The 24,344-nt window shown below is 42.1% G+C and overlaps 3 protein-coding genes across 3 annotated transcripts; all 3 read right to left on the bottom strand.

Annotated features, from left to right (window-relative positions):
* Window positions 1-1,946: 1,946 nt before the first annotated feature.
* LOC4340377 (RING-H2 finger protein ATL3) lies at window positions 1,947-3,222 on the bottom strand. The gene has a single exon (XM_015786199.3). The coding sequence runs from the start codon at window positions 3,147-3,149 to the stop codon at window positions 2,184-2,186; it is 966 nt and encodes a 321-aa protein (XP_015641685.1). The 5' UTR covers window positions 3,150-3,222; the 3' UTR covers window positions 1,947-2,183.
* A 7,876-nt stretch (window positions 3,223-11,098) lies between these two features.
* LOC4340376 (26S proteasome regulatory subunit 7A-like) lies at window positions 11,099-14,575 on the bottom strand. The gene is made up of 7 exons (NM_001402773.1): window positions 14,370-14,575; window positions 13,755-13,836; window positions 13,551-13,642; window positions 13,360-13,437; window positions 13,182-13,243; window positions 11,885-12,606; window positions 11,099-11,763 (listed from the first exon to the last, which is right to left on the bottom strand). The coding sequence occupies exons 1-7, from the start codon at window positions 14,454-14,456 to the stop codon at window positions 11,606-11,608; spliced, it is 1,281 nt and encodes a 426-aa protein (NP_001389702.1). The 5' UTR covers window positions 14,457-14,575; the 3' UTR covers window positions 11,099-11,605.
* A 595-nt stretch (window positions 14,576-15,170) lies between these two features.
* Window positions 15,171-22,191, bottom strand: LOC4340375 (pre-mRNA-splicing factor ATP-dependent RNA helicase DEAH10). Its single transcript, XM_015785675.3, has 12 exons — window positions 21,857-22,191; window positions 21,701-21,750; window positions 21,528-21,608; window positions 20,800-21,016; window positions 19,271-19,658; window positions 18,845-19,048; window positions 17,544-17,704; window positions 17,292-17,477; window positions 16,915-17,146; window positions 16,146-16,348; window positions 15,670-15,804; window positions 15,171-15,511 (listed from the first exon to the last, which is right to left on the bottom strand). The coding sequence occupies exons 1-12, from the start codon at window positions 21,910-21,912 to the stop codon at window positions 15,328-15,330; spliced, it is 2,097 nt and encodes a 698-aa protein (XP_015641161.1). The 5' UTR covers window positions 21,913-22,191; the 3' UTR covers window positions 15,171-15,327.
* Between the last annotated feature and the right edge of the window lie 2,153 nt (window positions 22,192-24,344).

The following is a 24,344-nucleotide window of genomic DNA, read 5'->3' as shown; positions in this document are numbered from 1 at the left end:
TATTAAATCTAACCTTCAGTATATTTTGATAGTTTCTTTTTCATATTAAAAATATTTTTTTGAATGGATTTATATTAAAAATATTGCTATATTTCTATATAAATTGATCAAAATTTGATTTAGAAAAAAAAGTTAAAACGACTTATAATGTAATAAGACAGATGTAGTAGTACATATATACTATCTTCTTTTTAAATACATGACATCGTTGATTTTCATAATGTCTAACCATTTAATATCTGTTAAAATTTTATTATAAGTATGTAAAAGTAAAAGTTAATATTATATTTTATTTCATAATAAAACAAGTCACAACAAAATAAAATAATATTTTTTATAATTCTTTTAAATGATCAAATAGCGAAAAATAAACGGCATCATACATTTTTTGAGCGAGTATATGCTCACGTACCTCGTTTCATCAGACGTGATGCCATGCCATGACACGGTCGCTCCTCCCAACTACGCTTTCGTGTAGGCAACTAATTAACCGTTCCAATCCGATCCCTGAATCTCCAGCACGTAAATTAAATTATCTCAACAAACCCAACCAGGCTATATCCAACATGCCAATTGATCAGGGTCAATCTGCGTAGAAACACTTAAACTATTCACTGTTCCTGCTAATAATAACTCTGTGACAAAGGATTCGATCAGTCACACGCTCACGGTATCTCACGTCGATGAGATTAGCAACCGAAGCTCGTTGATGACCAAAGATTAGCCATGTCCACAAGGCAAAGAAAGTGACACCTGACCTAACGTCCGTCCTGCCTTAGCTCAGAAATTCCTCCTTCCCCTGTTTCTTCTCGCATTCAACCGTCTCTGACTCCAGCCGAGTACTTTACTTGCATCCAAGAAACTTCCCCCATTTTCTCCTGTACTGACATCCTAATCGTGCAGGCGATTGGACGCCACGACTTAATCCGCATGCAGCTAAAGCTAATTAATAACAATTTTATAAAATGCACACGTAGTATTGTTACTGTTACATAAGATCACATGTCGTTGACTGACCTGACTGACGGCTAGCTTAGCTCGTTTGCTTGGAAATTCAGAGACACGCAGTGACGCACAAAACGAATGGAGCATAGTCAAGTGCAACTTGTGTCAGAAAGAGGGGGAAAAAAGTAAGCCAAAATTAATCAGAGTGAGGAAGGGTCAAAGTTTTTGCATCGAATCGCATCGACTTTTTTTTGTGTGCAAACACACGGTGAGACTGAGACTGTGTCGTGTTTGATCGGCAAATCCATTGTGCTGAAACGAGCAGAATAATCGCTTCACGGAAAGAAACTCTCAGGCACTGTCAAGGGTTTGATATTTTTCATATTTTGGATGCTGGAATTTGTGTTATCCATGAAGGCAGCTGGATATCTTAAACTGTGATTAGATGAGGTGATACTTGAAGCGACTGAAAACTAGTGAGGCCGCTGCATTGCAGCAAATGTATGTTAAGCACTGAACAATTGTTCGTGCTCTCGTTTCTTGATGCATATTTCTGAATATAGCTATCAAAATTTCTGAAAAGAAAATGATCGTATAGTTGGGGTCATTGGGGCCTACATGAAGAAGTTTTCATCAGCAGAAACCAACTCTTTTGCCTAAAAAGCGCAGAGGTTGTCTCCTACACACTTCATATTCTAGCCGAACGTACAGTTGATGTACTTTGTTAGGCATAATTCCATTTTGAGCCTTCTTTTTCTTCTCTCTTGCTGATGTGTTTGTTTAGGAATTATCTTTTGAATTTCGGCTCCTAACCAAATACATTCATTTCTAATATCGTGTTTCTGGGATCAGATTGTCAGTGACAGTAGGAATTCAGACTGCTGACTTCTGAAGAAGAAGAAGAAGAAGCAGTGTTTAACTGAAACACATAAACCTTTTCAGACAATTTCACATCTAGGCAAAGATAAGTAAGAAAGTAAGAACAATTGAACAATCTCATGGACAATTGAACAAATTCATCAATTTTATCCCCCAATCACCAAGAATCAACTTACAGTAATGTTGTCATCTTCTTTTTACATGAGAGTTTCTCATCAAAATTTCTTCTTTTTTTTTCTTTTTTGAAATGTAAAAGAAAATATCAGAAAAGAATAGTAGGAAAGAAAGAATGAACACATGTGTACGCTCCGGTGATCGGCGAGGCGAGCCAATGCATCTCGGAGCTCCGGGGAGAAGGATCAGTTCGCCGGCGGCGGCGTCTTGGGCGTCTTCGGCGGAGCGCCGGCGAGCCCCTGCTCGATGTCGCCGCCGCCGCGCGGGCTGAAGGACGGTCCGACCACGGCCTGCTTGCCCCTGCTGAGGAGGCGGCGCAGCGACCGCAGCCGCGCCGACACCGGCGACCTCATGTCGTCCGCCATCCTGCTCGCCGGCAGCGGCGTCGAGGCGGAGGACGACGTGACGGAGTCCGCCGCGGCGGCGGCGGCAGAGCGCGACGGGATGTCGATGACGAGGCTCTCCTTCCTGCGCGCGGACGCCGAGGAGCTCGTGGAGGGCGCGGCCATGAGAGGCGGCGGCGGCGGCGGGGGGTGGAACGGGTGGCGGTCACCGGCGTTGGCGACGTCGTCGTGGGCGGTGCCCCAGAAGAGGACGTTGGTGGGGAACATGGGGAAGTCCATGGCAGCCGGCTCCTCCCGCGGCACGCGCGGCAGCCCCTCGCCGCCGGCGTCGGGCCCCACGGGCGCGCGGCAGAGCGGGCAGGTGTCGTGGGAATGGAACCACATGTCGATGCACTCGACGTGGAATCCATGGTCGCACTTGGGCAGCATCCGCACCTTCTCGCCGTCGGCCACCTCGGACAAGCACACCGCGCACTCGAGCGCCTCCTCGCCGCGCGCCGCCGCGGGCTTCGCGTAGACCGTGACGGGCAGCGCCCGCAGCGCGGCCGCCGGCAACCCGCGGCGCGGGAACGGGGAGGCGTCGAGGAAGAGGAAGCGGGAGGAGGGCGAGACGGGGGCGAGCAGCGGGTTCGCGCCGAGGTATCTCTTGGCGTAGAGGTAGAGGAGGAAGACGAAGACGACGACCATGAACAGGAAGATGACCGCGGCGAGCAGCACGCCGTTGCTCACCACCAACGGCCCAGATCCGCCTCCCGACGACGACGACGTTCCCGCCGCCATCGCGCTCGTCGGCGGCGAAGACGACATAGCTAGCTAGCTTCTTGGCTTGATCAGCTTGAGCTTGGCAAGAAGAGAAGGAAGGAGAGGAAGTAGTAATGGTGGGCGAGGCAGTGGAGGCAGCTCGTATTTGAAGGTGAGGCGAGGCGGCTACGTGGGGGAGAGTAGCCGGATCTTATGTGGCAACGAAGCCAACCGGTCTCATCTTTTCGCTTATGCTTATCATCCGTAAAATTTTAACTTTTAACCTTAAATTTAAATTTTGAGTTTAATTTTAAGGTTTTTTAACATAATTTATTTCCTTTTTTAATTGCTAAAACACGTATATAAAAGTTTTTGGGCTGTTTCATATTGATGATATTTTCAACCATACTATATTTCTAGCAAAGTTACCAAAGATATGTCCACATTTAGCTTTTACCAAACTTTAGTAAATACATAAAAAAAATCTTGCCAAAATTTGGATAATGTTAACTTACCAAAGTTTAGTAAGGTTTTATTTTGGCTACAATCTGAACCGCCCTTTTATTAACAAATTATATTTCATTTGCAAAAATATGCTGTAACGATGGAGCCATTTCGTGTGTCACCGTTGTTGCGGTGTTGAAGATGTAGAGGATCCGGGGTGGAATGTGGCGGGAGATGGACTTTGTCAACAAGTGGTTGGGTTCAAGGAAAGAGGACAACGTTTGGGTCGCCCGGTTTGACTCGAACTCGCGGGCTTTCTTTCTCTTCTTTCTTCGTTGGATCGGATGAGACGGCGGGCACCGGGATCCGGGAAGCATCCAACTGGCGGGCGGGGGAGGACACAGGACACTGTGTGTGGGCAGCATGCTGAATTTGCAACCGGAGTGTAATTAATCGTCCACGAATATTAGAGCAAGGCTAATAATACTGTCGACCTGTATTCTATAAAGTTCTTTATAGTCTTCTTTTAGTCTACCTATATAATAGTTAGCTCTTTATAATTATTACATGGCCTACTTGTCTTTCTCACAGAGTTTCTTGGTTCTTGTGTCCAAGCCGCTGTAAGTTTACAGCCCGCTTCTCCTCTCTTCTCTCCTCCACATCAGCATTTAGCCGACTTATAGCCTACTATTATACTTGCTCTTAGGATGCAATCCAGATCCTCTACGGGCCAACATGTCAGCGAGCATTTCTACTGTGCAGTACTGCAAAAGACCCTTACTGACCGTAATCGGGATATTTGATAATTTGTCACCTTCATAATATATGTGTGTCCTATTATTTCATCGCTCTAATATACATTCAGTGACTTACGTAATTACGTAGCCTTATATATCACTGAGAGAGGAAATATATATATACCTTTGTAAATACTTGGGGATTGCCGGTGGTTAATTTACTGTGTTTATTAGTCCATTCACGACATTGTAATACTACAAGAGGGTAGTAAAAACTAGGTAGTTACATCTGTGTGATGCTAGTCGTTAGCCTTTCGTGCGTAAGGTACATTCGATTTTTCTCGACTAGCATGCGTGGCTAAGTGATTGTCAATCAGTTATGTATCACCTTTCTTTGTACTTTTATTTTAAATTTTAGACAGTGATAATTTTGGATGAAACAAAAGAAAATGGTAAGGAATCCTAGGGCTGGAGCGACACGGACGGTGACTCGCCAGCTCGCTGCTACCCCGCCTCCTTCCTACCTCCACCTCGCCGCCGCCCGAGCAAGCCTCTAGACATCATGGCTGTAAGAATGGCGGCAACTAGGCCTTCCTCTCCCCCTAATCCCTCGATCTGGTCAGAGCCCGTGACCATATCTAGGATGGCAACGGCCGTGGCTTCAACGGGCTTCGGCTCGGGGGCGGTGGCGGCAAAGCGTGGTGCTGCGAGGGCCGGTGGTGCAGATCTGGCCCTCCAGCCGCCCTCGGCCGGCGTTTGTGCTTTGGGAGCTAGGACGAGTCGACGACGGCGTGGGGTGGTCGGCGGCGGGACCTTGGCTCCTCTCTGCTAGATCTGGTGCCTCTATCTTCATTGACGGTGGCCAAGTTGGTGTTGGAGGCTGTGACAGGCGCTGGCGCCCTTTTCCGCCGCCTTCGCGGCCGGTGTTGCTCGGATCCATTGCTACTGTGGCAGCGGTGACCCCCTACGCATGTTCTAGCTGCGACACGGCACTCTCGTTGTCCCTAGCTTGGTTGCAACAAACCTCTTCCCCTTCCCCTCCCACTAGTGCCCTTGTTCTTGCGCCCTCTTTCCTCCCCGATCTAATCTGTTCTTGCGCCCTCTTTCTTCCCCGATCTAATCTTGGTCCTGTTCCATCATTCTTGAGTTTGCTGGTGTCTTTCCCTATTAACATCTCAATATTCAATTCCAGCATGCTCTTGACTAATGGTTTAGGTGTCTGTTTTGGAACTTGTGCTCCTCTAGCAGCTTGATTGGCCTCTGTTCTATGCCCCCTCCATGGTCGCGGTTGATGTTCTTCCATCAGTGAGATTCTCCCTTGGCCATTTTCCTTTTGTTTAGCTCCCTGCTCATCTCCATCCTCTTCCTTGCGATGTCCACGACCTCAAGGATCAGCGGTTCTTCCTCCTTTGAGGCTTTGTTCCCTTAAAGGGTGTTGGAGAGCGTTGATCTAACAAGCAATTTGATAAAGCTTGATTGAAGAAGACTCAATGCGGGTGGCCTTTGGACGCAACCTTCAGTGGCCCTCCCTCCTCCTGGGCTTTCTTCCCCCAAAGGACGTCGGTGGGCTCTCATCCAAACAGCAACAAGACCAAGTTAGCTTCTTGATGGCTTCATATGGGTGGCCTTGGATTTTCACAGCCTTTCGTTGGCCATTCATCTAATTCGGCATGCTTGTGGCTGTGTGACGAGTGGTTGTTGATAAGTTGGGGTGTTAGCTTTAGGTTGTTTTGGTTGTTGGCTGGGTAATTTTGCAGGTGTAGTTCGTCAATCGTTATATTTTGGGATGTTTTCCTTTGTATTCCCTGTGTATTTTCTTTTTCTATCTTCCAGGGCCCCTGCGCTTGCGCGGGAAAAGCCTGCCCTGTGTAAGATCATTTTGAAAGCTTACTAAACTTCACTCCAATCTTTCTCCATTAGCAACAAGAGCAGCTCTATCTATCGGCCCTTGATGAGTAAGCTTAGCTATACCGCTTAGGTTGCAAAGCAGCAAGCTCATATTCCCCGTGTATTTTCTTCTTCTATCCTCTAGGGCTTTGCGCTTGCGCAGGTGAAGCCTGCCCTGTGTAAGATCATTTGGCTCAATATATTCAGGTGGAGAAACTCTCCCCTCCGGTGATTTGGTTAATACTAAAATAGTACTACCAATTTGTAAAACTGAACAAAATCACAAGATAGGGCAGTCAAGAGTTCTTTTAATAATTAATACCTTTCGTAACAAAGAGTACTTTTAAATTTTAATGCCTGTTCTTTTTGTCGTTCTTGCTAGAATGAGCTGTTTAACGTTGTTACTACTAGTTAATTTCATGGCCTTTGGTGCCTCAATTGCAACAATTGCCATCGACGAAGGAGAGCTGATTCTCGCGTAGCAAGATTTTCCTTGACCCATCTGACATTTCCTGTAAAACGAGCACTTTTATCTTTCTAACAGATGCCAAGTCTTGCTAGGTATATAAAAGCCTAGGATCCAAACATACCCGTAACCGTAATGATGAGCTCATGAGGCTATGATATCCTTTGGGTTTAGACAAACAAAAAGGAAATCGTTAATGGATAACTGTTTTGCTACTCTGGTCCTGATCATGCGAGGAAGCTGGTGTGCATGAATTGTGTGCCTCCCATGTCAACTACACATAAAAATGATTTTGGTGTGAAGACAGGTTGTCAACTTTCAAAGTGGAGACAAAATGTAGCAACATATTTGTATTTCAAAAAAAAAACGTGGGATATTGATCTCTGTCCATTTGAATTTGTTTCTTCCAAATTTGTTGGAAGTGACTCACAATAATATGACCTTATTTTGAATACAACAGGAGTGGGCGACTCAAATAGGTAATTAGGTCAACATTGGCATACTACCTCTTTGAAGAGTAAAATGGTCACCTCCTTAGATTAACCATCGGATGCTCAAATCAGACAATCTGTATCATGTTGCAAAACAATAAACGATCACGTTTGTTTTTGTTCCTTAATTTCTTTGTTTGACTTGAACTTTGAATAATTCAACTAAAGCTGCATCCTGTATGAGTCCCAAACGTACAGGGCGGTGTGTGTTTTTTTAGAGCAGAAAATGGAAGATAGACCAGTCCATCCCAACCCTGAAAGTCTGAAACCCTCCCTTGGAAATGTGAAATGTCACGCTTGATGGACACCGAAGAGACCAGAATCACACACATTTGAATCTTTTGGCACCGTGCTTCATGGTGTTGTATACGTTTGGCAGATTGGAATTTCTCCTTGTGCAGTACCGATCGCACGCATCGGTTCATGATTTTGGGGTCATCTGCCTGCCGGCCGGCCGGCGTGCACCGGCCTCCGAGTGGTACAAGACTGGCCTTTGCCTTGACATTTTATCGTCAAGTGATGGTGATCCTTACATTTCTAGTTGTCGTCCCAAGTCACTAATGCACGACATTAAAGGGTTTTTTGGTGAATAGTGTATATTCTAATACTACGAATCTGAATATGATATTTAGGGATGGAGAGAGTACCCGTAAAATGTACTCCATCCGTCCTAAAATATATGATGTCGTTAACTTTTCACGTAAATTTTAATCATTCATCTTATATAAAAATTATGTATTTTATTATGATTTGTTTTATTATAAAAAAATAATCTCAATTTATAATTTTAAGACGAATAGTCACGATAGTGCTTAATTACTCCTACTTCGTCGTCTTTGTTTGATAATTACTCCTACCACCCTAGCTTAGTTACTGCCGTAACTACTTTGTCGTCTTTGTTTCACAGTACTTCCAATCATTGCACCATCATTACTCCCTTTGATTTTTAAAAATTAAACGTAATATCAAATGTGATATATTCTGTCCATATTTATAGTATTAAGATGAATTACATTCCGTGGTACTTTTGTTTTTTTCTTTAACGAATGAAGTACTGCGTCCGTAACAGAAACATTATTAATTTCGTGCGGACGAAATTACAGCCTTTATGTATGAGTGGGTGAGCTTAATTAATTTCCACTTGATGTTCATCTGACCAACTCAAGTGCTCGCGCAGTGGGAACGGTGGGAAATTGTGAAATATTGGCCCCGTCACTTCACTTGGAAACCCAAACGCTTTGGTTTGGTTTGGTGGGAGAAACGCGTATCGTCCCGTGCCCATGGGGCGCAGACAATTGACAAGTTCAGAGATCCGCAACGCCATCGCGCGCGAACCCTTCCCTATATCGGTAGCTGTCACGACCACCAATCGCGGCCTCGTCCGCCTCTCACGTCGGGAACGCGGCGGATCACGCGACGAGGTAATAATCCCGTAGCCGTCCGCCGTGCCGTCGCGGCGAGGTTGGTTGGTCCGAGGGCGGGCGTTCGCTTCATTCTTCGGCGTTTTTTTTTTCCTTCTTTTTCTCCCAATTTTACGAAAGACGTCACACGCACAAATACCACTGTACATGCACAGACCGAGAGTGCTTTTTTTTTTTTAAAAAATAATGCATTGTCTTGTGCGCACGAGGTTGGGGACACGCAGTATCAACCAAAAGAGGCCACCTGTAGCTAGTACTACTCCTACCGAGACCCGATGACGTCACCACCGGACTCACCCGGTCCGCCACTGCCCCATCATGGGCGAGGAAATTACGACCGATGATGGATGTTACACGCAGCGCAGGTGGGTGTTGTACGCAGCAGATGCTTCGCTTTTGATGGGAAAGTCGCAGATTTGGAGGGACGAGACGAGACAGGCGGGGCACCGGGACGAGGCAGCAAGCAGGAGACGCGGGCGGCAGCAACCAGTCATCCGCCGCGAAATGCCGGGGCTTTTGCGCCACATCTCTCGATCGGTCGCACCCCGCACCAACACCGGGATGTCATGTCACTGGCAACGCCCCGGAATAGCCGCGGGGAGAGCGGAGAAAAAGAAAGGGGAGCGGAAAGCCGCGTGCCGCGTGCGGGGGTGGGACTAGCAAATGATATCAGCGGCGGCTTGACGAGTCAAAGTGGTTCGGCTTGGGGGAAGACGGAGACGACCTGACCTGACCTCACGACGGTTTTGTGCAAGCCCGTCTCGGAAGGTGGTGTGGTGCGCGACTGCGCCGCTGTTGTTTTGGACTAGTCCATCCGTCTCCAAATTTAGGGCTCCGTGAAATGAAAATGTTTAGGTGTCACATCGAATGTTTGACTGGATGATGGAAGATATTTTTAGACACGAATAAAAAAAACTAATTTTATAACTCATCTGGAAACCATGAGATGAATCTTTTGAGCATAATTAATCCGTCATTAGCACATGTGGGATATTGTAACAATTATGGCTAATCATAGACTAATTTGGCTCAAAAGATTCGCCTCACGATTTACATGCAAACTATTTAATTAGTTTTTCTTTTTATTTATATTTAATGCTTCATGTATGTGTCCAAAGATTCGATGTAATGTTTTTAGGAAAAGTTTTGGGGAACTAAACATGGCCTTAGTAGAGTGATAAGTCAAATATTTTTAACTTTGACTATTAATAAAATAATCAATCATATAAAAATTGATATTACTAAATTTATCATTAAACAAGTTATCATAATATGCAACTCTTTTTATTTAAAATATTTTACTTTTATATATATTGTTGGTTAAAGTAGCATCTTGAAGATTGTATCAGAAACTAAAAATACTTATATTTTAAAACGGATGAAATAATTGTTTTTGTCATGCGACGGAATCGCTCGCCTCCGTGCGTTAGAGTGTACTGTATACTAGTAGCAGATGTGGCACCCATTCTAAATTTAAGACTTCATGACTATTTATTCTAGACGATGTAATCGTCGATAGCAAAGGCACATGTGATGACTTCATCTTTCAAGGTAAGTGTGTATGTATTGTGAGTGTCTACGTTTGTCCTGTGTTTCAAAAAGTACAAAACAATACTAGTAAGGTTAAAAACTCAGCACATTCGATTTGGCACAAATACTCATATTAACGGTTAATGATTGATAACGGAACACAAGACACATAGTAATCTCGTCAGTCAATATACATGTTGTTTTGGTCTTCGAAAGTATTTATTTATAGGGTAATTTGGAACCATGCCATTATAATTTTGTAAAGTTTGAGATATGTCATCGGTATCTCAATGACATGTAGGACCCACATGAGTCAATGACATGTGGGTCAGGATGGCATATCTCAAACTTTGCAAAATTATAATGGCATGGTTCCAATTTTCCCTTATTTATATATGGTATAAGGCTGTGTTTAGTTCGTCGTATACGGACACACATTTAAAGTATTAAACGTAGACTAATAATAAAACAAATTACAGATTCCGCCTGTAAACTGTGAGACAAATCTATTAAGCCTAATTAATCTGTCATTAGTAAATGTTTACTATAGCACCACATGACCAAATCATGGTGTTATTAGGCTCAAAAGATTCGTCTTGTGATTTACATGCAAACTGTGTAATTATTTTTTTTTCCACATTTAATACTCTATGCATGTGCTCAAATATTTGATGTGACGAAAAAATTAGAAGTTTGAAGAAAAAAGTTTGAATATAAACACGGCCTAAAGGACACACTAATCTCGTCAGTCAATAGACATGTCGTTTGTCTTCGAAAGTATTTATGTGTAATATAATGGTATGCGTGTACGTTCTTATGTAGGTAAGTGAGCAGACGTGTATACGAGCCTTTGCGCTGTACTACTATTCTTATGAAAGTTGGAGACAAACTTTTGGATTAAAATGATGCGTTGTGTTTCGTGTTTAAAATGATGAAAGTTGTTTAAAATATCAGATTAATTTATTTTACAAGTTTGTAATAATTAAAACTCAATTAATAACAAGTTATTAACACCTTATTTTACGTGAAACACTTAATCTTCATCAATCTTCATCTTTACCTTCATGACTTTCATACACCACCTATGTCAAGAAAAAGAAAATACTGGTGATCAAATCCACAACTTTACTGGTCGTGACCATCTTTTTCGCGAAATGCCTTATCCATTTGACCATCCTAGTAAAAAAAAGTTGCCTTGTTCGTGTCCTAGTGAAAAAGTTCCTTTGCTCGTGCTGTCCGGCATCACCTTGACCCCTTCCAGTCAAGCAATTACGACACAAAAGATACGATACCGACACAAGACATGAAAGGAGAGGGAGAGCGTAACGTCAGTCTAGCACAAGAGCGGCAGTGTAGTGTAGGGCACATCGCATCCTCCCATTGTGATCTTTCAATATTCTAAAGATAAGATTATCCCAGCGTGTCATATGATGCAGAAAACAGCCCAGGTTTCTTTTGAGTAAGAAAGGGAAACAAACAGGCTCAATCTTTCTGAAGGTCCAAAGGAGGGGCACAGGAAGAAACGGGAAATCAAGGTCAGTGCCCTCTAGTTGTACACCATATACTTGGGCGTTGCGCTGAACTTTTGGTAACCCTTGATCACCTTATTCACCGCGTCCAAGAAATCCTTCTCTGTCACCGTCTTCCTGCGAGCGCGGATGGCGTACATGCCAGCCTCCGTGCACACACTCCGTATGTCGGCCCCTGTTCCAACAAACACAAATAGCCAAACGTGAGAAAAAAAAAAGGAGGTTAAAGATAAATGACATGGAACAGAAACTAGCCAGAGACTGGATTCTGTCATGCAAGAATTCCCGGCACTTACCAGTGGAGTTGGGGCAGAGGCGAGCGAGCAGCTCAAACCGGATGTCCCGCTCGCAGTTCATGGTGCGAGTGTGGATCTTGAAGATCTGGGTCCGGCCCTCCAGGTCTGGCAGGCCAAACTCAACTTTCCTGTCCAGACGCCCTGGACGTAGTAATGCAGGGTCCAAGGTATCGGGCCTGTTGGTGGCCATGAGGACCTTGATGTTTCCCCTGGCATCAAATCCATCAAGCTGATTAACAATCTCAAGCATAGTGCGCTGGACCTCATTGTCACCACCAACACCATCGTCAAAGCGAGCACCACCGATGGCATCGACTTCATCAAAGAAGACAATGCAAGCCTTCTTCGATCGTGCCATTTGGAAGAGTTCCCGAACCATGCGGGCCCCCTCACCAACATACTTCTGAACTAGCTCACTTCCTATGACTCGAATAAAGCAAGCATCCGTGCGGTTGGCCACTGCCCTAGCAAGAAGTGTTTTCCCAGTTCCAGGAGGGCCATAACACAGTACTCCCTTAGGAGGATCGATACCAAGTTTGACAAACTTTTCTGGGTGAAGCATAGGAAGCTCAACCACCTCACGCATCTTCTCAATCTGCTCCTTGCATCCACCAACATCATTGTAAGTCACATCTGGTTTTTCTTCCACAGTCATCATGGTAACGCTGGGATCAATCTTTGGTGGCAAAGGAATTTGAATTTGGTACTTGTTTCGATCAACTCTGTATGATACACAGGATGAGAAACAATACAATCCAATTGATAATATAATTACTTCAAGAACAGCATCACACAAGTGCAATGCAAACAACATATGTGGAACAGAAAAAGGATGTGCTTACTATTATTTCTAATTCTCCCATCAAATTTGATCAAAAGAGTTTAGGAACTAGTCAAATGACACTTTTTTATATGATATATGGAAGAATGCATCACTAAGTGGTGCATATGGCCAAAGCTTAATGGCATCAAGAATGGAACAGACAGCAATATTGCTCCTTGCTGCAACGATAACTACCATAAAGTAGCATATTTTATCTTGTGCTAAAAAACTTCAATGGTAGTTATTATCTCAAAATGCTTCTTAGCAAATACTGACTTTTCATCTCATCATATCAGCACTACAGATTTGCCACTAGAACTAGCATGGTTATCAATTTAATATGTTACAGCTTGGTTTTTAAACAGTATGCTCCTAGCACTATGTGTCGAATGAACTGATGGTAAGCATAATTTCTTTCAAGCACAGTTGAAGTAAAGATAATAGGACATGCTATAGAGTGAGAAAGAAACCTACCCAACCCGCATTCCTTCCTCGATATCAGTGGGGGAGACCTTGTCGCCCAACCCAACCACAAACTGCAATGTCCCATAGATAAAATATCAGAGAAAATCAGCGATAAACCTCCAGAAGTACTCTTTTTTATATGAACCTCCACAGAGAAAGGCTGGCAAGTAATAAAAGCATGACTCACCTTCGCAATTTGCTTGACATTGATGACATATTTAGCATCGTCCGTGTTAGGGCTGATGATCTTTGTGCATCTTGCAACCTTGCAGAAGGACGCTTATTAGTAGAAGGCATGAGGAAGCACAGGGAATATTGACAGTATGCATTTGAATGCAATAAAACCAAAAAGTCAGTTAGGTGAACGTCAAGCATTACCTGCAGGGGTTGCTCCTCCTGCATCATCTGCTTATCGGATACAAGGTCCCACTGGCTAGGTGGAGCCAATCCAGTGTCAGACTCTTTAATTCCTGCAATTCATTAACAGTTCAGATGAGCATGTTGCAGCAAGTTGGAATAGCGCAAGCACCTGTAGCACAGTTATATTTAAATTGAGAAGCAAAGAATTTGACGAGCACACACCACAGAGATCATTTATCTTCTTCGCCATCTCTTTGATTTCCTTCTCAACCTTCTTAATGCTGGTCGAGTAAGGTCCAAGACCCTGTTAAGCAATAGACCAGTATAAAATTAGCAAATTCAGCTAGATGCCTAAATTAACACGGCAGAATTTAGCAAAATTATACAATGAGATGAATGTTTTAGGGTCCTATCGCACACGCTAATTGCGGGATAAAGAAAAGTGGGAACTAACTAACTAACTAGTGCAACCTGAAGTGAAGCTCTTTATAGAGAGGAAAATGCAACAGAAAGGAGATGAATATGCAGAGAAAATATCTGATGGACTAGGTTTCACAGAGCTATGGCTATGTACCGAAATCCAACTAAACGAATTTCATCCTGAGCATGCGGAAGAACTGATTCTCTGCACAAAATCATGATAGTTGTCGCCAACGAGTGCGGCAGGTAGTAACGCGAGCACGAGAGATCGAAAACCCTAGATCTACCACGAGCGCGACTCCATGGCTACGGAACAAGGGGACCCTAACCCGTGAATCAAGCTCAGATCGGCCGAAGAATTTCCACCCTAGGAGGAGAAGACGAGAGGGGGATCGATCCGATCTGCGGGGCACTCACGTAGGTCTTGAGGAGGGCGATGTCGTCCTCGTCGAGCGGGCGCGGGTTCTTCTCGTTCATGATGTCGTCCTCGGGCTCCGGCGCCATGGCTCCCCCCTCCTCCTCCTCCTCCTCCTCCTGCCCTCTTCTCCGGCGACGGTGAGCGGCGGCGGCGGCGGCGGCGGCGGCGAGAGAAGCAGTTGGCGGCTTTGGGTTTACTTGGGTTCGCAAGTTTGGTTGATGCGTGGTGTATTTATCACTTTGCCCCTCTGTTTTTTTAATCTTTTCTTTCTCGCTTTCCTACTCGGCTTCTTGCACCGTCGGATTTTGATCCGACGGCTGTGACAGCATCGGAATACCAGTTGTACGGTGAATTGGTTTTCTTATCGGTTTCGGCCTATACGTTGAATTGGTTTTTTTTTTTATCGGTTTCGGATTGGTTTTTTAGTTCACGAAAATTGTGTAAGCAGCAGAGTAGAGTTGTACTGGATGACTGTTGTTGCAGTACTATTTCTGAAAAAACATTCAGGACAAATTTGAAAGACATGAGTTCAGCAGAGCAATTCCAGTAAAGATTGTAGATTCTCATGTCGATCGTAGGACGAGTTAGGATCAGCAGATCATCAAGCATTGCTGTAACTAAAAAACATTGGAACTACCAAGATCCTCTGATGGATAAAACTTCAATGAGAAGGAAACCATCTTCTAGTTCTATCTGAAATCTCCTTACCCACCCTCTGATTTATGACTATCGCAAACAGTCTCTCTCACACCCGTTTGGGCTAGAACTGTAACCATCATGTATTTCAGCATGCAGTCGGAGATCAAAACTGAGACTAGCTTTCTTTCAAACAAAGACATGAGTGTTTCACAGCTTTGAACGCCACACTAGTGAGTAGTGCCAGGACAGGACACTGTGATTAACTAAGCAGACTCTGGTGTTTACAAGGTTACAGTGAACTATGGCAGCAGATCAAAATCAATCCTCAGTGGCGTAATATTGCGGGGCAAGTTCAGCCAGCCACACGGGATCGATCCGGGTCAGGTCCTTGACGTAATTCTGACTCGTTCGAACCAACTCGTTGAAGATGGCACAATCTGGCTTCTTTTGGAAGAGCACCGATGACGGATGGATCTGCACGCTCTGGCTGGTTGCAAGAGCCCTGCCAATCAACAGGTTAGTGATTAGCTTCAACAAAAGAACTCTCTATTAAGTGTGCAGTAACTTTAGTCTGTAGCGGTAGTCTTGGATTTCAGTGCAGGAAAAGATAGTTAGGATGAGTTATTTAGATCAAGAAAAAGAGGAAAACCGTAGTAATACCTGTATGATCCATCTGGCTGTCGCATTGCGGCATTCAAGAAGAAAGCAGCTGTGAGGCATCTCCGGAACAGAACCATGTCATCCCCACACGATGATACGTTAAGCCCCATTTGTTGGACATGGCCCTGAATTTGGCTGCAACAAACAAAAATACCTATGTCAAGCTCGCACCATACTCTGAAATTTACGAGATAGAATTTTGTTCCTTTTCATTTCTTAAAGTCTAACATGTCAGGTTAATTTGAAATTTTGAATATTTTCCAATGGTCCTAAAATAAATGTTAATATAAGGTGAAATGTTTCTTCAACCACAGATAGTTCAAGTGCTAATGCTACAAATACAATACAGTGCCATGCTTTGTGATCAGTGCAGCATTGCTAAGACACCCTGAGGGCTCCGGCTAGCCATCTTTTTCACAGTTGAGTTGATAGTTCAAGCTTTTCATGAATCCATCAAGAACAATATTTTGACTAACCTGTGAACATCACAAGCATGTCTTAGAGACCGGTAATTGATGAAATTTTCCCTGCACCATCTGTTCAATGCCTTTTCCATTGTTTTCTCTTTGGCATTTGCATTTTTGCTTTTCTCCAAGCATTCTTTAGCGGCTCGATATACATTCACCAAGGTTATGTGGTCCCCTTCAGAGCTTTCAAAACTCTTCCTAGCAGCTCTTGCCTACATAAGAATTCGGGATCAATAAGTGAACTATTTAGTTAGCAACAAACTGAAGTTCTTTATCATCACCGAACAGTGGTAGCCTATCAAAATACATGTTGTATGTTAGTTTTCCTTGTCAATACGCAAATGACAAATCATGATAATTTCAGGTCTTAAGGTACTTCAAAAGGATTTCACAGTAAAAGATTCCACAACATAACTAAATAAACTGCTATCTTTATCACAAGTTCACAACTGGGTGAACTGGGTGAACTCTGCTCCATCCAAAGATGGACGAGACAAGTATAGCAGTGTTGAGTTAAATAATGTTCTGGTTTGTCCAAAGCTTGTATAATGACAGTATAGAGTGTTCATTAGACTTTAAAATGTGTTTATAAAATATATGTTTGGTGCAATGTATTTCTTAATCAGCAATAACCTAGAACCTTAAAGGCATTTAGTGCCTGGTATTGCAAGAAGAGTAAACTTGGATCGAATAGCATAACTGGAATATACCAGTACCAACATAATCTCAAATAAGAACACTTTGTGGTTTAATCATTCGCAGGATTCGAATATAATACCTCTTCTAACTTCTCACGTGGGCTGAAGAAAATAGATTCCACTGAAAGCATAGAGACAACAATCAACATCTCTTCCAAGCACTTGAATTCGCTTGCTACTATTAGTGCCTTGGAGTACATTGGATCCAAAGGTAGCCTAGCCATCTGACGACCAACTGGATCTGACAACTTATAATCATCAGTCAGAGCACCTAATAAAATTAACTGCTCCAATGATTTCAAAATAGCTGTCCTGCAGTAGGTTTGACACAAAATAGTGAAAACTTAGTTACCAAATAAAGCAGCTTGCTATTAAAGTAGAGTGAATACTGAGAAGCCCAGAGCATATTGTTGTTTGCATGTAAAAGATTAAAAGAACAGAAAAAAAAACAGATTACCTTGATGGTTTCTCCATAAAATCAAAACCTATGATGTCATCAATTCCAAGAGCTTTGAGCTGTAGTACAACATTTGCAAGGTTACATCGCTTGATCTCAGGCACAGTAGAATCCACCAGCTTATCAAACTCACTTTCTTGGAACAATCGGTAGCACTTCCCTGGTCCCTCTCGTCCGGCACGGCCACTGAATATAGATCACAAGGTAAGAGAAAAAGGCACACGTGATTTACAAATGCTTAAAAGTATTTACCTCCTCTGAAGAGCCTGTGCTTTCGAAACAGGGATAATGATCAGAGATTCCATTCCAGTTACAGGATTATAAGCACGAGCTTTGACCATCCCAGGATCAATAACATATTTGATACCAGGTATTGTTACAGAAGTCTCTGCAATATTTGTTGCTAAAACCACCTGACAGAAACGAGTTGAGCATCAGTTAATGCTGCGAACCTACCATTTTACAAGGATGGGGGGGGGGGGGTAATGTTTTCTTGACAAGTAATATTTATCAGGAAAGCCCAATATCCTAGAATAATTACCATAAGATTCAAAAGGTAAACACAGCTAAAAAAATAAATAATATTCCAACATGAACTTTTCCCATAAAATCTACTCCCTCCGTCCAAAAATATTGTTTTTGGAGTTAGGTACATGTTATTAAGTAGGTGGAATTAAATGCAGGAAGGTCGTGATTGGTTGACCAGAGGAAGTAGGTGAAAAAATTAAATGGGAGATGGTTGTAATTGGTTGAGATGAGGGGGTAGGTGGAGAAGTTGCTATATTATGGGACAAATTTTGAATGCTAAAAGTTGCTTATTATGGGACAAAGGGAGTACTTAGTTTTCTTAAGCAACAGAGAAGTGAGCGAATGACAGCCTATACAGGAAATCATTTCCCTTGTATGCTTAATTCCTCATAAGTTTACACTTATGCTTCTTCAGGGAATAATCAACATCAAGACAAATTGTATAATACTACAAGGTTGGGAACCTTGCCTCCCAACACGGAAAACCAAGCACACAATTATAGTAAGATTAATTAAGTATTAGCCTAAACAAACTTGAAAAATGGATTAATATAATTTTTGTTTAGAAGGTGCAACTATTTTTATTTACTGCAGATAAATAATTTCGGCAGATCATCAGAGTATAGTTCATAATTCATATGGCATCTTGGAATGATGTACACTTTGGGTATTAGTAATTAATTTGCATCGCTATCAACATGCATAAATATGGTCACACGTATATCTGACAACACATTGTTCCAATGCTCTCCCAACTTGCAACTGCATACTCTAATGAAGTATGGTTTTGCTTATTAGAAACAACCTATTCAACCCCACCAGTAAGTTATGTCCAGAAGGAACATCAGGCATAAAGAGTAGCAGTTGAAGAACTCATCGGTAAAGAAAATATAGATTGTAAGCAAGCCAGCAAGATTTTAAATTGCAGGTCATCAAGCGCTATTTGCTTTCTGGGATCATTCTACAAAAATTGCGATTTACACCTTTGAAGTAAACATCCAAAAAATGTAATATATTAGGTTTACCTTGCGAGTTCCAGCTGGTGCAGGCTTAAAAGCATTCATTTGCTGCTCTGATGGAAGAGATGAGTAAATAGGTGTAGTCCATATCTTACTTCTCTGTGGTGGAAGTTGACGAGCACGCTCCTGAATAAGTCTGTCCAGTGACTCAATCTCCTCTTGGCCAGTAAGAAATGCAAGAATGTCCCCCGGTCCTTCCTCCAAATGGATCTATAAAAAGAAAACATTTCAGTATGAAGTTTTTATACAATGAACTGACTATATCAAGTCATAGTTGAAACAACAGTAATATGAAACATAGTTCCAGCTAAGATTGCATATCACTTATAATGTTTTCTGACAAAAGTTTTTCTTTCTGAAATCATATTTTGTGTGGATTTCAATTTCTAATTCTCCTGCCTAATTCATCCACCTTTTACAAGAGATGCTCACCTGAAAGATAGTAACTAGTGTAGCGTCCAGATAATCTGACTCAGGCTGATAAGTGTATAGTATGTCAACAGGGTATTGCCGTCCTTGAATATGTACAGCTTTAGCGCTGCCAAAATAATCTGAAAAACACTTTGCATCCAAACTAGCAGACATAATTATCAGTTTTAGAGGATCAATTTTTGTTCCTTGGCATGCCTTCAGAGTAAAATATTGAGACTGATGTTGTATGTCAGGCAAAATCTTTCCATTCTTATTGGCATAAATGGATCGGGAATGTTGCACTTTTTTCAGCAAACCCAACAAGACATCAGTATGTACAGTTCTTTCGTGTGCCTCATCAACAACTATGACACTATACTTAGACAAAAGTGGATCCAGAAGTGCCTCCCTGCAAATCCAAGGGAACACTTTTATTATGAAAGAGAAATTGACATAGAAGAACAAAAAAGCGATACATATAAAGAAGACTTAGCCATCTGTAACATGATAACATATACTCCCTCCGTTTTTTAATAGATGACGCCGTTGACTTTTTCTCACATGTTTGACCATTCGTCTTATTCAAAAAATTTACGTAATTATAATTTATTTTGTTATGAGTTGTTTTATAACTCATAGTACTTTAAGTGTGATTTATATCTTATACATTTGCATAAAATTTTTGAATAAGACGAATGGTCAAACATGTGAGAAAAAGTCAACGGTGTCATCTATTAAAAAACGGAGGTAGTAGTTAAATTGAACTTTATTGATTTTTCTAAAAAAAAAAGCAATATAAGAAAAAAGAAAAGGTCACACATTAAAATCTACAAAGTACAAAAGCAACAAAAAAAAGATTGAAAAAGGTACATATTTAGCTCTGAAGAAAATAATTAAATGATAAATGAACTATACTAATGCAGATGTAAGGATGCCTACTGCTACAAAATATTAAATATATGAGAAAAATGCTTGGATATCTAAAGGATTATCAGTGCCACCAAACTGTGACATCAAATATGTATATCCAGCCGTTGTTTTTCTTTACTTGCACCAATTCTAACTCATAAATGACTTTTTATGATATGAACATAATAGAAAAAACATAAGCAAGCAGCCATCATCCTTGATACAGAAATTCAGTGTTGTATCCCTTGAAAAAAATAGGTGGAACAATTTTCTTATATATGTGAATCTAATAATCTTCGGTTCATGTCTGTTCATGGGGAATGTTGGCCCATTTTTGCTTCTATGTTTTAGTTTAGCATTAACAGTTAGATGGCTGTGCTTTGCGGTTTGTAATCAAGCTGGCATGCCCAGCAAATTTTCTGTAGAACCTGTTATGCTTTCAGCAAAGCCAGGCGTATCCCTTTTGTCCAAGAAATAATCTTTGGTTCAACAATCAAGCCAGAGACAGAGTATATGGCAACTGCTATGCCCAGATTCCAAATAACACAGAAACTAGTATATGAGCTGGAATCAAAGAACTACATAAAACAATAAACCGCACAATAATCAAATAATTAATAGTTCCGTAAATATAATATTACCTTAAAAGCAAACCATCAGTCATGTACTTAATCCTCGTTGCATTTGATGTCGAATCATCAAATCTAATAGAATAGCCAACCTTTTTGCCCAACTGATCATTGCATTCCTCAGCAACACGCTTTGCTACAGTAACAGCTGCAACTCTTCGAGGCTGAGTTATGCCAATGACTTTTCCATCCTGACAAAACCCAGCATCATACAAAAATTGTGGCAACTCTGCATAAGAATAAAATGCACAAGAATATGTGCTTCGTCAGTCGGCTAGGTTGAAATAAATGGCATAAAGATTATGTAATAAATGATTAGGTAACGTTAAATGTTTCTACAATAACCAATGATGATATGCTCCTTAAAATAAACCAAATAAAGAAATTTTGACAGTTATTGACAAAAAAAAATCCACACAAACAATCTTCCTAAGGACCAAACACACTAGTGCACAACAATCCACTGAGATTAGGGGAATAGAATTTTAGAATTTCTTTAACGCAAATTTAGCTGAGAACTGACTACAGATACTCCTTTGGTTGGCTGAACAAGAACGATTTTGCCAATGTGGCAATGTTCCAGACTCCACAAGCCACTAGCACATACCACTTCAACAAGCATATGAGTAATACAATGTGGCATAATAGTTGCTGGCCTACACAAACTAAAAACCGCAAGCCTCACAAAGCAATAGGCAATAATGTGTGATGATAAAAGCAAAATGCAGCAACAAACTTACGAGTTGTCTTGCCACTTCCGGTCTCGCCGACAACGATCAACGTGTCATTCTTCCTCACCTCTTCAATAAGCCTCTTCTCCACTGCACCATCATCAGCAACAAATTTAACTCATGTAAAACTTAACTAAACAACCCCAAAATCACAGCCCAAAACCCCATATGCTCCGACTAACCTGAGGCGATGGGGAGCGACTTCCTCTGCTGCCGAATCAGCTGCCTCCTCCTGCCCACCACCCGTACCAGTCAAAACACCCACGCAAACGAACTAGAGCGAGAGAGAAACGAAGCCGCGGGGAGGCAGGCTGCGGGCGAGGGGTGTGTGCGCGCACCTGGCGTTGTGCTGCTGCTTCTGCGGAGAAGCGCCGGAGGAAGGGAACGACGGCATGTCGGACGCCGCGGCGGCGGAGTCCCGAGCTCTCCTGAATCCCGCCACGGTGGCCGCCGGTCGGTCGCTGGCTAGCCGGAGCCCCGAGGCCCCCTCTTTGCGCCGGAGTGCTTTCGCTTCGGCCTGGAGGTCGGGACTAGGGCTCGAGTACGAACTACTTCGCCGCAGCCGCCGCTTCACCTCGTACCGTGCTCCCCCACGGCCGTGGTGGTCGCTCCCTCGTCGGCTCGCCGCCGCTCGATGGGTCTCGCCGCCGCCACGCGCCGCCGTCTTGCCGTCGCGCTCGTGGAGTGACGGTGGCGAAGGGAATATGGGGAAAGAGCTATATGGGCCATTGGTGGAATGGCCGCCTGATGGGCTGTATGGGCCGAAAAGATAAAATTGTTTGGTCCATAGATTTCGAAAGTAAGAAGTCTACTTGGAGCCCTCAATTATGGATCGAGTTTCATTTGAATCTCTCAATAGCAAAACTGGATATTGGGTATTCCCTGACTATCAAAATTAGTGCAAATTGAATCCCTCAACGGTTTTGACTAATATGACGTTCATATGGCGGGGTTGATTTGGACTTCATCTTATGCGACGCATACACGGTGTTACAGTCAGCCTCCCCAATGCTCTCTCTCCTCTCTACCCTCTACTTTGGACTCGTATGTAGGCACCAGCGCCGGTGAGAAGGTCGGAGGACACAACCATCACTGGTGATGTGGGCCGATGGTGGCGCGTGGAGGAAGTCTAAGAGGCCACCACCCTCCCTCGCTTTGAACCCCATCTCCCTAGGATTGAAAATTCCAAGCCACCGTCTCAAGCTCAAGAAACCATTGAGTGAAGAGAGAGAAGAGGGGGAGAGAGATGGAGAAAAGAGGAGAGAGGGTAGGGTGAAGGAAGAGAGATGAAGAAGAGAGGAGAGAGGGTAGGCTGAAGGAAGAGTACAGTTCAACCCATGACATGCATGTGGGTCCCACCTTTTTTTTTTTACTATAAGTGCCACGTTGATGCCACATAGGATGATGACTTAGTCAACATGCCATGTGAGCGCCATGTAAGATAAAACAGCTGAGGGATTCGATTTGCACTCATTTTGATAGTTTAGGCACGTTATATACTTGTTTTGCAGTTGAGGCACACGAATGAAACTTGACCCATAGTGAAAAAGGAATGTAAAGTGGACTTTTTCTATTTCAAAATTTGCAAACTAAAAGCCCATTAGGGCCCGGCGGGATGTAGGAATTTTATACATGAATTAATTCATTTCCTATGATTAAAATGTAAGTAGATCTAATATACAACTCTTATATCATACTCCCTTTATTTCATATTGTAATTAGTTTGATTTTTGTTTAGCTAAAGTTATTTAAGTTTGATCAAGTTTACAGAAAAAAATAGCAACATCACAACATCTACAACACTAAATTAGTTTCATTAAATTTAATATTGAATATATGTTGATAACATGCTTGTTTTGTATTGAAAATATTACTATATTTCTCTACAAACTTGATCAAACTTAAAAGAAGTTTGGCTAAGAAAAAAATCAAACAACTTATAATATGAAACGGAGGGAGTATTTATATAAGTACAATTATGGTCAAACTTGGGAATTCATAAGTCTCTAGAGCGAATATTGTGACTTTTCTCGAGTTGTCTTAATAATATAGAGGAACAGATAGATGGATCTATGACATTAGGGTGGGGTTTTAAGTAGTTTTCTTATTTTTAATTAAGATGTAATTTTATAATTCACTCTTATTCATCCCGCAATTTGTAGCTTATCTAAAGTAAATATGGAATGAATTATATTATCTAAAAACAATAAATAAATAGATAGATCGACCTTCCAATATTTCTCTGTTTCAAAAGGCAGGTATAGTTTTTTTCCCCCAATAATGAGAATCAATCAACCTCTAAATTCACTATGTATCCAGCCAATTAGCAGATTAACTAGCACCCAAGAAAAAGTGACATTATTCACATCAGATGAGATCAATTAGATACACACACACATGTGTGCAATGCCCTTAAGTATTTTACAACAAGTATAAAATCCACCCACAAAAATATCATGGAGTGAAGATAATGGGTTATAATCAATTATTCATGTTTGTTAGAAAAAAGTGCGTAGTACATGGTTTTTGACCCAATATTAGACTTTGTCTAATTTGTTTGCAAATAATAATCTATGTAGTTTTAGATGACACTAAATAGTACACAGTGTTACTTTACAATATACTCCCTCCATCCCAAAAATAATCAAATCATAGCTATGAACCTGGATAAATGCTTGTCCAGATTCATAGCTAGGATTTGAGTTTTTTAGACAGAGGGAGGATAAAAGTATAGTTATGAAATCTTCCAGTATAACTAACGACAGTTGTTACAACTTACAACATTCTTAGGGCAAGAGGCGCAAATAAAAACAATTGTTAGGTAGC

Source organism: Oryza sativa, chromosome 6 (genome assembly GCF_034140825.1).
Source record: "Oryza sativa Japonica Group chromosome 6, ASM3414082v1".
Lineage (NCBI taxonomy): Eukaryota > Viridiplantae > Streptophyta > Magnoliopsida > Poales > Poaceae > Oryza > Oryza sativa.
Note: the sequence above shows the minus strand (reverse complement) of the source record. Positions and strands in the feature narration are given on the sequence as shown.